The 15,462-nt window shown below is 47.9% G+C and overlaps 1 protein-coding gene across 1 annotated transcript in view; it reads left to right on the forward strand.

Annotated features, from left to right (window-relative positions):
* LOC132532997 (uncharacterized) overlaps positions 1–15,462 on the forward strand; it is a 54,951-nt gene that overhangs the window by 6,811 nt on the left and 32,678 nt on the right. The window contains exons 2-4 of the mRNA XM_060172308.1: positions 766–2,007; positions 10,685–11,899; positions 14,126–15,319. Coding sequence (XP_060028291.1) covers positions 766–2,007; positions 10,685–11,899; positions 14,126–15,319 — 3,651 coding nt within the window. The remainder of the gene's footprint in view (positions 1–765; positions 2,008–10,684; positions 11,900–14,125; positions 15,320–15,462) is intronic.

Genomic DNA, 15,462 nt, shown 5'->3' on the forward strand with positions numbered 1-15,462 from the left:
CAGACACCTTAGACTGGCACTTTGCACCTGTATCTGCAAATTTGAGGGGATTTGTGCTTGAAACAATTCTGGGTTCTGGGTTCACATAAACATTCAGGTATTGGGGGTCGGGTGGTATCATAGCTGGTTAAGCGCACATGGCACAAAACACAAGTACCGGCATAAGGTTTCCGGTTTGACCCCATGGCTCTCCACCTGCTGGGGAGTTGCTTCACAGGTGGTGAAGCAGGTCTGAAGGTGTCTGTCTTTCTCTCCCCTTCTCTGTCTTCTCCTCCTCTCTCCTTTTCTCTCTGTCCTATCCAACAATAAGAATATCAGTAACAACAACGATAATAACTACAACAATAAAACAAAAGGGAAAATAAATAGTTGTTAAAAAATTGAGGCATGCAATCTCCCCAGAAAAATGATAAAATATAACATTTTTAAATACAGAGACACTATCATAGTGTCTGAGTGCACTGAATGGTTACACCCCATTATCCAAGGTGTTGAATGCTTCAGGCAGCACCTGGGCTGTGCCACACATTGGCATGACTTGTCTAGTCACATTGGTATGTGAGTTCAACATCACCATTCAAAATATTGTGCCTTCTGGAAATACAGGTCACTGTATTGCTCACTGTAGCAATAAGGAACAGGAAAATGAAGACTAGGAGAAATGTTCCACTTAATATTTTTTGTGACCAGGAATAAGGGCAGGCAAGGAGTTACTTTTCCTACCTGACTTGGATAGATGTGACCTTAACTCTTTTCTCTCTGCAGGGATGACACAGGAGCCCACTGTAAACCCTGAGGACCCCAGAGGAGAGGAATTCCTTGCAGTGTTCATGCAGAACTTCTACGCAGGGTCCACCGACGCCAATCTCTATCTCCTGGTCACCAGCATGTCCAACAGAGAGGCCTCTGTCTCTGTCCTCAGCCATGCAGATGACACCTCTCAGAAGGTCACCGTGAGACCCCGGCAGACAGTCAAGGTCAACATAGGAGACAAGGCTGAGATGGTGGGCAGCACCACCTTCCGGCACGCAGTGGTGGTCCACTCTGACCAGAGGGTCTCTGTGCAGGCCGTGAACTTCAAGCCAAAGACAGCAGAGCTGACACACCTGTGGCCCGTCAGTGCCCTGGGCACTGAGTACTTTGTGTTCACACCTCCCAGTGCTTGGGTCGCACCAGAGTTTGCTGTGGTGGCTGGTGCCACAGGTGCCAGGGTCAGCATGAAGCTGAAGGGGGCAGTGACATTCAAGGGCAAGTCCTACCCTGCAGGTCAGGTGCTGAGTGTCTCCCTGCAGCCCTATGAGGTGGCCCAGGTGCAGAGTGATTCTGATCTCTCAGGGTCAAAGGTCACATCCAGCAGCCCTGTGGCTGTCTTCTCAGGTCACACCTGTGCCCAGAAACACACAACCTGCAACCATGTGGTGGAGCAGCTGCTCCCTACATCTGCCTGGGGCACCCACTATGTGGTGGCCACCCTGGACTCTCAGAACGTCTATGACCTGGCCTATGTGGTGGCCAGTCAGCCCACAAAGGTGACCTACAATCACGGGGGCACCACTGGCTCCCGGCAGCTCAAGGAGGGGCAAGTGGCAGAGTTTGAGGTCCAGCCTTCCAGGCCACTCCACCTGACTGCAGACAGGGGCATCCAGGTCCTGCTGTTGAGCACTGGGGCCCTAACTGATGAACTTGCCTATGACCCCTACCTGGTCCTGGTCCCAGATGTGGCTTCCTACTGCTCTTCCTATGTGGTCAAGGCTGTGCCAGACTCTGCTGGGGTGGCCCTGGTGGTGGCACCAACCAAGGCTGCTGAACAGCTGACCCTGGACACTCACTCACTTAGGAACCAGCTCACCTGGACAGCTGTGCCAGGCAGTGAGTTCTCCATTGCAGAAGTGGCTCTCGGCTCTGAAGACACAAACCACATCGCCAAGGCTCCTGTCAACTTCGGCCTGCTCACCATTGGACTTGACCAGGCTGTGGGCTATGGAACATCAGCTGCCTGTGTCCAGAGTGAGTTACGGGCAATGGCGCCTGAGCCTGCCTACCTGTTTACCCCTTGGTCTAGGTCTACCTCTTCCTCTTTCCCATCCCCCTGTTCCTCTGTGGCTCCTGCTGACTGGACTGTCACTCCCTCCTACTTCCATGTTTTCTTTATAGATATCTTCCTGGTGTCTTGAGCTAGCTCACATGCTAAACACACAACTTGTTTTTTTTGAATTGTGGATTTGTGACCCAAAACAACTAGAGAGCTGTGGAGACAGCATAATGGTTTGCAAACAGACTCTTATGCCTGAGGCTCTTAAATCCCAGGTTCATCCCCAGCACCATCATAAACGGAGCTGAGCAGTGCTCTGGTGTTTCTCTCTGTGTGTGTCTCTCTCTGCATCTCTCTCAAAAATAAAATTAGTAAAAAAAAAAAAAGAAAAGAAACCACTAGAACAAATACAGATCACAAGGAAACCATAGTCATAGTGCAATGGTGCTGTGGTTTCTCTCTTTTTCTCTTCGTATCTCTCTTCTCACATTTCACTTTCTCCTTTCTCTCCCAAGATAAAGAAATAAAAATGGTGTCCAGGTTCAAAAGTATTATATATTTTGAGGCAGAGTACTAAAATAATGAGGGTGAATAAAATACATGAGTGAATGAAAACAGGAAAGAAAGTAACGACCCAACTTCTTAGTCACAAAAGGAAATTATTTTGGGAGGAAATTACTATCCTAGGAGGAGTTAGTTGCCAGTGTATGTGGGATAATCTAGGTGCATCATATATGTCAAGATAAATTAACCTATTTTTTATTGATTAAATAATGATTGACAAGATGGTAGGATAAGGGGGGTACAATTCCCACCACCAGAGTGTCACACCCCATTCCATCCATTGGAAACTTTCCTATTCTTTATCCTTCAGGGAGTATGTACCAAAGATCTTTATTGGCTGCAGAAGGTGAGAGGTCTGGCTTCTGTAATTGCTTCTCCACTAGACATGGGCATTAGCAGGCTGATCCATACTCCCAGCCTATCTCTATATTTTCCTGTTGGGTCAGGGATCTGGGGAGGTAGGGTTCCAGGACACTTTGGAGAGGTTGTCTCCCCAGGGAATTCAGGTTAGCATCAATGGTAGCATCTGCAACTTGGTGACTGAAAAGCATTAAAATTGTTTAATAATAAGGAACCTATAGGTAAGAATATAGCAGATGAGATTTGGGGTCTCCATTTTGGAAAAAGCTAGGAATATTATTTTAGGTATATTCCAAGGGGCCCATGACTTTACTAGTTTTTGCCTGAGTCTGACAGCAGGTGGGCTACAAGTATTGTCTGGGGAGATGGTGTCAGAGTTGGAAACAGAACTAGAAAGCTTGACCAGGACAGAGAGTAGCTCCCAAACATGGGAAAAGTATATAAATACTGCTAACTGTAAATCCTATTGATCTGATCTGGGGCCCATATTCAGCACAGGTGTGTAACCTCTGCACCCCTGTAGGTCTGAGCTTGCATTCCATGGTCATAACTAGGAACATTCTAGGTTGCATTCATTTCAGTGCCGGGATAGCCTGAGGGTACTTCTTCCCGAGCTAGTGCTCTCTGGGTTGGAGAGAACTCAACTGGAGCTGATCTAGGCTGCTGTGTGGGAAAGGGATCAGGAACTCGTGCTGCACCAACTTCCGCAGGAGATACACTCTGGAACTCTCGGAGCCGGAAAGCAATTTCCAAGTGTCTTTAATCAGAAGAGCAGCTGTTTTTATACTCTCCAAGTAGGGTGGAAACAGGATGTGATATAGAGAGGGTGGAGAGAAAAGTGACTGGTGAAAATCAGGGTGTGACAAAGAAGGGATCAGTGTGTGACAAGGATGGGGTGGAGCAGGAGAGAATCCTATCATAGAACCACCAATGCCCTGGAGTGCTTTATGTAAAAGTGATTTATGTAAATAGACCAAAGCTTTGGATCAGTAAAATCCCTATATAGGCATATGGTTAAGCAGAAGCCAGGGGGAGGTGGCAACTACCCAACATTTCAGGACCCGTCTTTCTCGAGTGACAGAGTTGGTTGACCTAACCTTCCTTCTGCGTGTGGGACAGTCCCTACCACTGTTGTTCCACATTGAGGGTGAGGCCCTGTAGAGACCCACAAAAGGGCCCATACTGCTGTTCCTGGAGCTGACCAGCGATGGTGGAGAGAGAGATCTATTAGAGCTTTAGGCCCATCATATCAATGTGGGAAGCCCAGGATTCCTTGACTAGGGCCCCAGATGATGGGGTGACCTGGTAGTGACCAAAAGAGCATCACTAAAGTGTTCTGTTCTCTTGCCCTTACCCAACTTTTTTAGTCCTTACTTTGACAAGGTTAACCTTGGAGTGACTAAGTGAAATGAAATAGGAAGTAGGTGAGCAGGGTATCTAGGTCTAAATAGAAACTATTTTATTAAGTACTTTCTGGTGTCTTTTTTAGGTCTTTCTACTTGCTTTCTGTACTGATTGAGTCACTGCAAACTGTTTTTACTTTAAGGTATATATTTTACCCTAACTTATGGATACATGTGCACATGTGCCCTATCTCATGGGCCCTGGTCTATATCTAGGTTCTGTGGTTTTGTTAGGACATGCACCATCTGAAATGGAATTAAGGAAACCCATGAGCTAGGAAAGGTCTCACCAGAGTAATGGAGCTGAAGGGTTAACATCCCAGGCCTGGCCTCTCTGGATACCATCTGAAGTGAAACATGTCGAGGTGGTACTGGTTGCATTGATTTGGCTGAGCTCAGCAGATGCAGGATCAAATGGTGTGGGTTGAAAGAAGCATGAAGGAGAGGAGTCAGGCGGTAGCACAGCGGGTTAAGCGCATGTGGCGTGAAGTGCAAGGACTGACATAAGGATCCCAGTTCGAGCCCCTGGCTCCCCACCTGTGGGAAGGGGGGGTCACTTTACAAGTGGTGAAGCAGGTCTGCAGGTGTCTGTCTTTCTCTCCCCCCTCTGTCTTCCCCTCCTCTCTCCATTTCTCTCTGTCCAATCTAACAGCGACAACATCAATAACAACAACAATAATAACTACAACAACAATAATGACAAGGGCAACAAAAGGAAAATTAAATAAATAAATAATTTAAAAAAGAAGCATGAAGGAAAATGAGCCATGCCCCTGAGGTTCCAGGATTGAGAGAAATATGGGTTTTATAGAGAATGGGGAAGGTTCCTGCTGTCTTAGAGCTTAAGAAGGCAATAGTTACTATTATAACCAAGTTATTTGGAATTTGGTTTAGTTTGAAAATCCCATGGTTAGGATTTACCGTACCATACAAGACCTTACCATGATTTATGTCGTTTCATGCTAGTTACAAATAACTGTATCTTATATACTGACAAGACCAGTTGTTTCTGGTCTCCCTGGTCTAAGATGATGAGTGATTTAGTATTTCAAAGAAAAGTCATATTAGAAATGTATAAACAGTTTGAGCCCACTGTTAAAATCCAGTCAGGTCACCAATCTGAAGCTTTGAGTGCTTACATTGCGTCATCATCACTGCCACCGCTCAGGTGTCACCTTGGGCTCATCCCAATAAGCAGGTTACCGCCCAGTCCTCCCCCCCCCCCCCGGCCTTGTACTCTACAACAGAAGGCACAGGTGTTAAACTTCCTGGGTTACAGTCCCACCTCTGATTGTTGACCTGGATGTCAATTCATATCTATTGGCCTGAATTTCCACATCTGTACAATGGGGACCTAAACTCCATCTTTTTTTACTAAAAACCTGCTAAATGAGCCTGTAATGTGCTAACCATTGCAAAGGCCTAGGAGCTGGCCGAGCACTGAGTAGGGCTACACAGGGGAGCTGATAGAATGAGGAGATGGATGGCAAGAGCTTTCAAATTCTGGAAGCAGGACAGGAAGAGCTGTCCTTCCAACTCACCCCTTTGAACAATGGCCCTAGACACTAAGGTTCCCGCACTGGACACCCCCCCCCGCCCATTAATTTTTTATATTTATGTAATAATGAGCGACAAGACCATAGGATAAGAGGGATTCAATTCCACACAATTCCCACCACTAGAGTTCTGTATCCCATCTCCTCCATTGGAAGCTTTCCTATGAGATTCAAGGTATAGGTTGGAGCCCTGGTCCCACATAGGAGCATCTTGGGAAGCACTGAAAGAGACTGATAGATGGAGAAGTGTGGTGTCTGTCCTTTTTTTTTCTTTTAAATATTTTTATTTATTATTGTATAGGGACAGAGAAAAATTGAGAGAGGAGGGGGAGATAGAGAGGGATAGAGGCCGAGAGACTCCTGCAGCACTGCTTCACCGCTCATGAAGTTTTCTTCCTGCAGGTAGGGACCAGGGGCTTGAACCTGGGCTCCTTGCTCACTGTAATGTGTGCTGTTAAACAGGTGCACCACCACCTGGCCCCATGTTGGTCCTTTCTCTGTGTCTGTCTCTCCTCTCCCCTATCTTTAAAAATTTATGTTTTTTAAAGTGAAAATTGGTCTAGGGAGATAGCATAATGGTTCTTTGCATAAATAGTTCTTCCATGCCTGAGGCTTTGAGATCCAGGTTCAGTACCCAGCACCACCATAAGCCAAAACTGAGCAGTGCTCTGGTAAAAAAAAAAAAAAAAAAAAAAAAAAGAAAGAAAGAAAAGAAAATTGATTATACCACCGAGTGGTGATACGAGGCATATGTAAGACATTCACTAAAGTCTTAGCAACAGGAAAAGTACTGTAGTGAGATTCTGGGGCCCACCCAAGCAGATGACTGTAAGAACAGAGAAGCAGAATCCTACAAGGTCCTGTGTTGTCATTAGGCCTTTTTATTTCTTTATTTTTTATTATCTTTATTTATTTATTGGATAGAGACAGCAAGAAATAGACAGGGAGGAGGAGATAGGGAGAGAGAACAGAGAGACCTGCAGCCCTGTTTCACTGCTTGCAAAGCTTTCCCCGTACAGGTGGGGACTAGGGGCTTAATCCTGGGTTCTTGTGCACTGTAATGTATGTGCTCAACCAGGTATGCCATCACCCGGCCCCAGTTAGGTTTTTATCTATTTTCTTTGGGAAATGGAAAAGAGAGGTGAATCCTAGGGAGATCTAGGCGGCCAGAGGGTAATTGGGATCATATCAGGTGACTGTTGCCACTTACAAGGAAAGATTTTGATGTTTAACAGCTTCACACTACTGTCTTTCTTTCTTTTTTAGCCTCCAGGGTTATTGCTGGGGCTCCGTGCCTGCACTATGAATCCACTGCTCCTGGAGGCCATTTTTTAATGTTGTTGTTGTTATTGATGTCATCGTTGTTGGATAGGACAGAGAGAAATTGAGAGAGGAGGGGAAGACAAGGGAGGGGGGAGAGAAAGACAGACACCTGTAGACCTTCTTCACTGCTTATGAAGCAAATCCCCTGCAGGTGGGGAGCCGGGGGCTTGAACCAGGATCCTTGCACTGGTCCTTGCGCTTTGCACTATGTGTGCTTAACCCGGTGTGCTAACACCCGCCCCCAGCTTTCCACCATTTTCTTTTTTTTTTTTTTCCTCCAGGGTGCCTGCACCATGAATCCACTGCTCCTGGAGACCATTTCCCCCCTCTTTTGTTGCCCTTGTTGTTGTAGCCTCGTTGTGGTTATTATTATTGCCATTGTTGATGTTGTTCTTTGTTGGATAGGACAGAGAGAAATGGAGAGAGGAGGGGAAGACAGAGAAGGGGAGAGAAAGATAGACACCTGCAGACCTGCTTCACCGCCTGTGAAGCGACTTCCCTGCAGGTGGGGAGCCGGGCTCGAACCGGGATCCTTACGCTGGTCCTTGCGCTTTGCACCACATGCGCTTAACCCGCTGCGCCACTGCCCGACCCCCCCCCTTTTAAAGTATTTTATTTATTTTATTCTTGGAAGAAATGCAGAGAGAGAAAGACACAGAGAGAAACACCAGAGCACTGCTCAGCTCTGGCTTATGGTGGTGCGGGGGATTGAACCTGGGACTTCGAAGCCTGAGGTATGAGAGTCTCTTTGCATAACCATTACACAATCTACCCCCCCCCCCCGCACCATCTTCTAACTGCCACTCTACTCATATTTGTTTGATTCATATATCTTTTTTATTATTTGATTTTTTATTTTTGAGGAGCCAAAAGCTCACACGTGCACTATTTGCACATAGCAGTGTTTTCATTAAGACACTGAGAGAAGAGCCATAGCACTGGGGCCACCCCCACCCCACCCCACCCTAGGTACTGGCTCTCCCACAGAGAATGAATGAAGCTTGATACTGGGACATTCATGGCAACACAAGTGTCCTACCCAGTAAGCTACATGTCTGCCTCCTCACATGAATGATATAGATAGATATACCTGGTCCTGTTGACCTGAGGGGGATGAGCAAGAAGAAAGGAAATAATGCTGAAAAACAAACAAAACGCCAGGATAGTCCCAAGATTCTTTCTTCACGAACTTCCAGTTCTCCTAGACTGACTGGAGTAGGACAGGAGACTCAGAAAACTTTGGAGGACCAGGCCTGAAAATGCTCTCTGTGGCAGAGGGCTTCAGATCTTCTCTCTGGAGTGGCTACTGAATATTTTCCAGGGTTAAAGTCTTTAGTAAAGACTGAGTACTAGAGATGGCAGGGGACCTAAAGGCCCTCGGGCCACCAGTCAATAGCTACTCAATATTTACAGTGGTCTTGAAGTCTCCAGTGGCTCTGACGCCTGCCTATTCCCGTGGCTGAGAGGAATATCTTTGATAGCTCCCTTTATTCAGCAGATTCCACAATGCAACCCACACACTCTCTCAAACAGTTTTGAACACTCCTCCACTCCTCACCCCACTGTTCTCAGTCCTGGACAGTTCCCTCCTGGTTAGGGTGGTTAAAAAGTACCCACTGCAAGCTTTCTCTCTCTTTTCCCCCCTTTCTTTCTTTCTTTTTTTATGAGAACACTGCTACTCTTTGGCTTTTGTGTAGCAGGGGACTGAAGCTGGGACATCAGAGACTCAGGCCTGAGGGTCTGTTTGTGTAACTATTATACTGTCTCCCCCTCTCTCTCTTTCTAAGAAGCATTTTGTCTGTAATTTCACTGCTGCTTCACTACTTCGCATCTCCCCCACATGCTACTAACTCAGAAACCACAGACCACAGACTTGCACCAGGATTAAGTCAATATGAGCAACAGTGTCTTAAAAAAATAAGATAAAGATTTATTTTTCTTTCTTATTTGGGGGATTAATGGTTTACAGTCAACAGTGAATTTTACATGTATAAAATTTCTTAGTTTTTAGCCAGGTAGTGGCACACCTGGCTGAGTGGACACGCTACAGTGCTCAAGGGCCTGGGTTCGAGCCCCCAGTCCCCACATGCAGGGGAAAAGCTTTGCAAGTGGTGGAGCAGGGCTGCAGGTGTCTCTCTGTCTCTCTCCCTCTCTATCTCCCCCTTCCCTTTCATTTTCTGACTGTATCTATTCAATAAATCAGTAAAGATAATTTTTTAAATATCTCAGTTTTCTACATAACACTCTAACCACCCACCTAGATCCTCTTCCACCACCAGGCACCAGAATGTGAATCTCCCCATCCTACCTCCACTCCAGAGTCTTTTACTTTGGCGTAATCCACCAAACCCAGTCTAAGTTCTGTTTTGTGTTTTCCCTTCTGTTCTTAGTCCTCACCTTTTATCTATGAGTGAGATCATCCCATGCTATACCTTCGCTTTCTGGCTTATCTGACTTAATATGGTTTCTCCAAGATTTCATTTCCAAGATGAGGTGAAAAGATGAAGTCACCATTTTAAATAACTGAGTAGTATTCTATGGTGTATATATACCACAACTTACTCAGCTACTCATCTATTTTTGGACAACTGGGTGCTTCCACGCTTTGCCTATTCCAAATTGTGCTGCTATGAACATAGGTTTACAAATATATTACTTTTGGATGAGTATGTTTGGATCTTTAGGATATACCCCAAGGAGAAGATTTGTAGGTTCATAGTTCATATCTAGCCTTCTGAGAGGTCTCCAGATTGTTCTCAAAGGAGTAGAATCAAAGATCTGAACAAAAAGGGGAGTGGATTTGTGTAAATTAAACTCATTGACTTGTAAAACCCATAGTACAAGAAGAAATAGTAACAAAAGGAAGATTATTAGAAAGTCCAGCACTGAGTCCCAGCAATAACCCTGGAGGCAAAAAAAAAAAAAAAAAGAGGAAGGAAGGAAGGGAAGAAGGAAGGAAGGAAGGGAAGAAGGAAGGAAGGAAGAAAGAAAACAACACAGTGGTGAAAGAAAAGCTTTGCAGGAGCCAAAATGCTGGGTTGTGTCTGTATCAAAATCATTAATCTTGGCCAGGGAGAGGTACAGCTCAGGAACTGCATACATGAGTCTCCAGGTTCAGTCCCTGGCACTGCACAGTGAGAGACACAGTGGTCTCTCTCACAAAAAGAAATTTTAGAAAAGCAAATAGCCTATTTGGATAATGTGCTGCTTGGCTATGTATTCATCTCATGTACAAGCCTGGCCTTCACTGAAGTGAAGGAAGCTTTGATGCTATGGTCTTTTATATAATCTCTCTTTGCCTCTGTAATACAATAAATAAATAAATAAGGAGAGAAAGAAAGAAAGAAAGTCCAGATAATATACTACTGTCATTCAGGCTAAAGAGGTTTAGTTTTTCTCTGACTGGGGTTTGCATAAAGAGACTCGTGGTTATATATCTAACCCAGGGTCAACCCAGAAGGATTCCATGAAGCCCGGGAGCACCGGAGGAGAGAAAATGCTCACACAGTTCCTGCAGAACTTGAACCCTGGGTCCGGCAATGCCAGCCTCCATCTCCTGGACAGCAGCCCATCAGCCACCCCTGGTTCCGGCCTGAGCCAGCCAGAAGACAGCTCTCAGGAGATCACTGCCACACCTGACCCTTCCACCATGCTCAACAACAATGACAAGCCCGGGCTGTCTGAAGGGGCTCCCTCTGGCCCCAGCACCTCTGTGCCGGGTGGAAAGACCAAGCCCCAGGCAGCAGGGCTGACCCACCTGCGACCTGTCGGTGCCCTGGGCACTGAGTACTTTGTGCTCACACCCCCCAGCTCCGGCAACCTGAAGGAGTTTGCCGTGAGGGCCGGCCCCACAGGTGCCAGGGTCGACATCCAGCTGAAGCGGCCAGTGACATTCCAGGGCACCTCCTACCCTGCGGGCCAGGTGCTCAGTGTCACCCTCAAGCCCAACCAGGTGGCCCTGATACAGAGTGACTCTGACCTCTCAGGCTCCAGGGTCACAGCCAGCAGCCCCGTGGCTGTCTTCTCAGGACACAACTGTGCCCAGGAAGACTCGACAGCCTGTGGCCGAGTAGTGAGGCAGCTGCTCCCCACCTCAGCCTGGGGCACCGACTATGTGGTGGCCAGCCAGAACTCTCAGAAGCCCTATGACGTGGCCTACGTGGTGGCCAAGCAGACCACAAAGCTGACCTACAATCACGGGGGCACCACTGGCTTCCGTTGGCTCAAGAAAGGGGAAGTGGCAGAGTTTGAGATCCGGCCTTCCAGGCCACTCCACCTGACTGCAGACAAGGGCACCCAGGTCCTGCAGTTTGGCACTGGGACCTCTAGGGACGGTGCTACCAGTGACCCGGAGCTGGTCCTGGTCCCAGATGTGGCTTCCTACTGCTCTTCCTATGTGGTCAAGAGCATGCCAGGCTCTGAAAGGGTGGCCCTGGTGGTGGCACCAACCAAGGCAGCCGAGCAGCTGACCCTGGACACTCACTCACTTAGGAACCAGCTCACCTGGACAGCTGTGCCAGGCAGTGAGTTCTCCTTTGCAGAAGTGGCCCTCGGCTCTGAAGACAAGAACCACAACCTCAAGGCCCCTTTCAACTTTGGGCTGCTTCCCTTTGGAATCCGCCAGCCTGTGCGCTATGGGACAGGAGCATCCTGTGGTCAGAGTGAGTAATAAACTGTGACCCCTGACCCTGACCCCATGCTGGTCCCTTCACTGCCTTCTTCACCGTATTCCCTTCTAACACCCTCCGTTCCTCTGTGGCTTTCTGGTTCAAATGGACTATACCCCCTCCCATATCCATCTGTTCCCTGATGACTCCCAGGGGTTGGGGACGGTAGACAGCTCTCCAAGAATAGCACAGGCTTGTTGTGTGAGGTTCTGGATTAGAGGCCCAGACCACGTGGGAAGAGGTATGTCATCAGGGAAGCTATGGATAGTGGATGGGTATTGTGATTTCTGCCTTTTTCTGTCTCCCTCCTTCCCTCTTTGTCCTCACTCTCCATCTTAATGAAAGAGAGAATGAATGAGAGAGAGAAAGAGAAGGAGAAAGGGAGAAGAGAGGAGAGGTGAGGAAAGCAGAGGAGAGGAGAGGAGCAATGATGATATGGCCCATATCAGTGGTATCAGACATCAGACAGTCCCCCCAATAAACAGAACAAGGAGACAGGTACGCAGGAAAGAAGAAAGAAAGGAAACATATTGAAACTCAGTTGACTTTAAAGCATACTAAGAAGGATCTTCTCCCATGGTGGGTTCCTTAGATCACATTATAGCTGGGACCCCACTTGTTACAACACATGTATCACACAGGCCTCCCATAGTGTGAAGTCAGGCTCCACAACCCCACCCCACCCCCACCCGCGCTTGTGTGACCTCAGGTGTGACATTGCCTTGTAGACCTCCATTTCCACATCACTAAGAAGGGGTCAAGTCTGCACCATCATGGAAGGACTTGCTATGTCAGGCTGGTGTGCTAACATCTGTAAAATAAGGCTAACAAGGGGAGCTGGTGTTGTACTGAGAGGGGAAGAGATTCCAAAATCTGGATGCAGGGGAAGAAGAGCTGTGTCTTCTAAATCATCCCGCTGAAACTAAGATCCTGGTCAGTAGGTTTCTCAGCACTGGCAAAAGTTACCCCCTGCATAGTGAATTTGATTCAAGCCCTGGGCTAGATTCACCCATTCTCATAGTTGGCCTTGTGCACACTCCACAGGTAGAGAGAGAGGATGTGTCTATACACTTCTGTTAGTCTGTCCATCTCCAAAGTTTCATGAAGGAATGAAGAAAGGACAGAAGGGAGGAGAGAAGGGATAATAGTTAAAATTGACCTTGAAGGCCACTGGATAGTGGTATGAGGAAAATAAAGATCTCATCCTGAGCACCACCACAGCCAGAGCTGAGCAGTGCTCTGGTAAAAATAATAATAGTAATAAAGAATTATACAATAATAATAATAATAAATTTAAAAAGTAAAATTAAGGTATACAATTAAGCCACCACTTCACAAAATATATAAATAGCTATATAGTAATCATAAGTGCCAGGCGATGGCACACCTGGTGAAGCACACACATTACAGTGCACAGAGACCCTGGTTTAAGCTCCTGGTCCCCACGTGCAAGGGAAAAGCTTCAAAAGTGTTGAAGCAGGAGTGCAGGTGTCTCTTCTCTCTTTCTTTCCATCTTTCCATCCCCTCTCAATTTCTCTCTGTGTCTATGCAATAATAAATAGATTAAAAGATTTAAAATGGGGGCTGGGTGGTAGCACAGTGGGTTAAGCACACATGGTGTGAAGTCCAAGGACCAGCACAACAATCCCACTTGGGGTCCCTGGCCCCCCACCTGCAGGGAGGGGTTGCTTCACAAGTGGTGAAGCAGGCCTGCAGGTGTCTGTCTTTCTCTCTGACTCTCTGTCTCCCCACTCCTCTCTTGATTTCTCTCTGTCCTATCCAACAACAGCAGTAGCAATAATAAGAGCCACAAGGATAACAAAAAAATGAGAAAAAATAGCCACCAAGAGCAGTGAATTAGTAGTGCTGGCACCGAGCTCCATAGCTAACCCTGGTGGCAAAAGACCAAAAAGATTTAAAATAAATAAATTATTAAGTCATCCCATTACCATAGTAAAATATTCTAGTGTAATCTAACGTACCTACCAAAGAGATATCAGTCTGAGCATAGCAGTAGAGTTCTGTAAACCTTATTGTGGTCTGCCATCAACCTGTTATCTCTATTGGGCATAATGGTGTCTCCTAGAGAGATCTAGGAAGGGAAGAATGTTACCAACTTCCAGTGAACATGTTATTGCCACCCAGGCTCAGGAAGCTCAGGTGTTATTCTGTGGTGGGGCTTTAGATAAACAGACTCATAGCTGTGTTTCCTACCCCCAGAGAAGCCCGGGAGCACCGGAGGAGAGAAAATGCTCACACAGTTCCTGCAGAACTTGAACCCTGGGTCCGGCAATGCCAGCCTCCATCTCCTGGACAGCAGCCCATCAGCCACCCCTGGTTCCGGCCTGAGCCAGCCAGAAGACAGCTCTCAGGAGATCACTGCCACACCTGACCCTTCCACCATGCTCAACAACAATGACAAGCCCGGGCTGTCTGAAGGGGCTCCCTCTGGCCCCAGCACCTCTGTGCCGGGTGGAAAGACCAAGCCCCAGGCAGCAGGGCTGACCCACCTGCGACCTGTCAGTGCCCTGGGCACTGAGTACTTTGTGCTCACACCCCCCAGCTCCGGCAACCTGAAGGAGTTTGCCGTGAGGGCCGGCCCCACAGGTGCCAGGGTTGACATCCAGCTGAAGCGGCCAGTGACATTCCAGGGCTCCTCCTACCCTGCGGGCCAGGTGCTCAGTGTCACCCTCAAGCCCAACCAGGTGGCCCTGATGCAGAGTGACTCTGACCTCTCAGGCTCCAGGGTCACAGCCAGCAGCCCCGTGGCTGTCTTCTCAGGACACAACTGTGCCCAGGAAGACTCGACAGCCTGTGGCCGAGTAGTGAGGCAGCTGCTCCCCACCTCAGCCTGGGGCACCGACTATGTGGTGGCCAGCCAGAACTCTCAGAAGCCCTATGACGTGGCCTACGTGGTGGCCAAGCAGACCACAAAGCTGACCTACAATCACGGGGGCACCACTGGCTTCCGTTGGCTCAAGAAAGGGGAAGTGGCAGAGTTTGAGATCCGGCCTTCCAGGCCACTCCACCTGACTGCAGACAAGGGCACCCAGGTCCTGCAGTTTGGCACTGGGACCTCTAGGGACGGTGCTACCAGTGACCCGGAGCTGGTCCTGGTCCCAGATGTGGCTTCCTACTGCTCTTCCTATGTGGTCAAGAGCATGCCAGGCTCTGAAAGGGTGGCCCTGGTGGTGGCACCAACCAAGGCAGCCGAGCAGCTGACCCTGGACACTCACTCACTTAGGAACCAGCTCACCTGGACAGCTGTGCCAGGCAGTGAGTTCTCCTTTGCAGAAGTGGCCCTCGGCTCTGAAGACAAGAACCACAACCTCAAGGCCCCTTTCAACTTTGGGCTGCTTCCCTTTGGAATCCGCCAGCCTGTGCGCTATGGGACAGGAGCATCCTGTGGTCAGAGTGAGTAATAAACTGTGACCCCTGACCCTGACCCCATGCTGGTCCCTTCACTGCCTTCTTCACCGTATTCCCTTCTAACACCCTCCGTTCCTCTGTGGCTTTCTGGTTCAAATGGACTATACCCCCTCCCATATCCATCTGTT

Source organism: Erinaceus europaeus, chromosome 2, assembly GCF_950295315.1.
Source record: "Erinaceus europaeus chromosome 2, mEriEur2.1, whole genome shotgun sequence".
Taxonomy (NCBI): Eukaryota; Metazoa; Chordata; class Mammalia; order Eulipotyphla; family Erinaceidae; genus Erinaceus; species Erinaceus europaeus.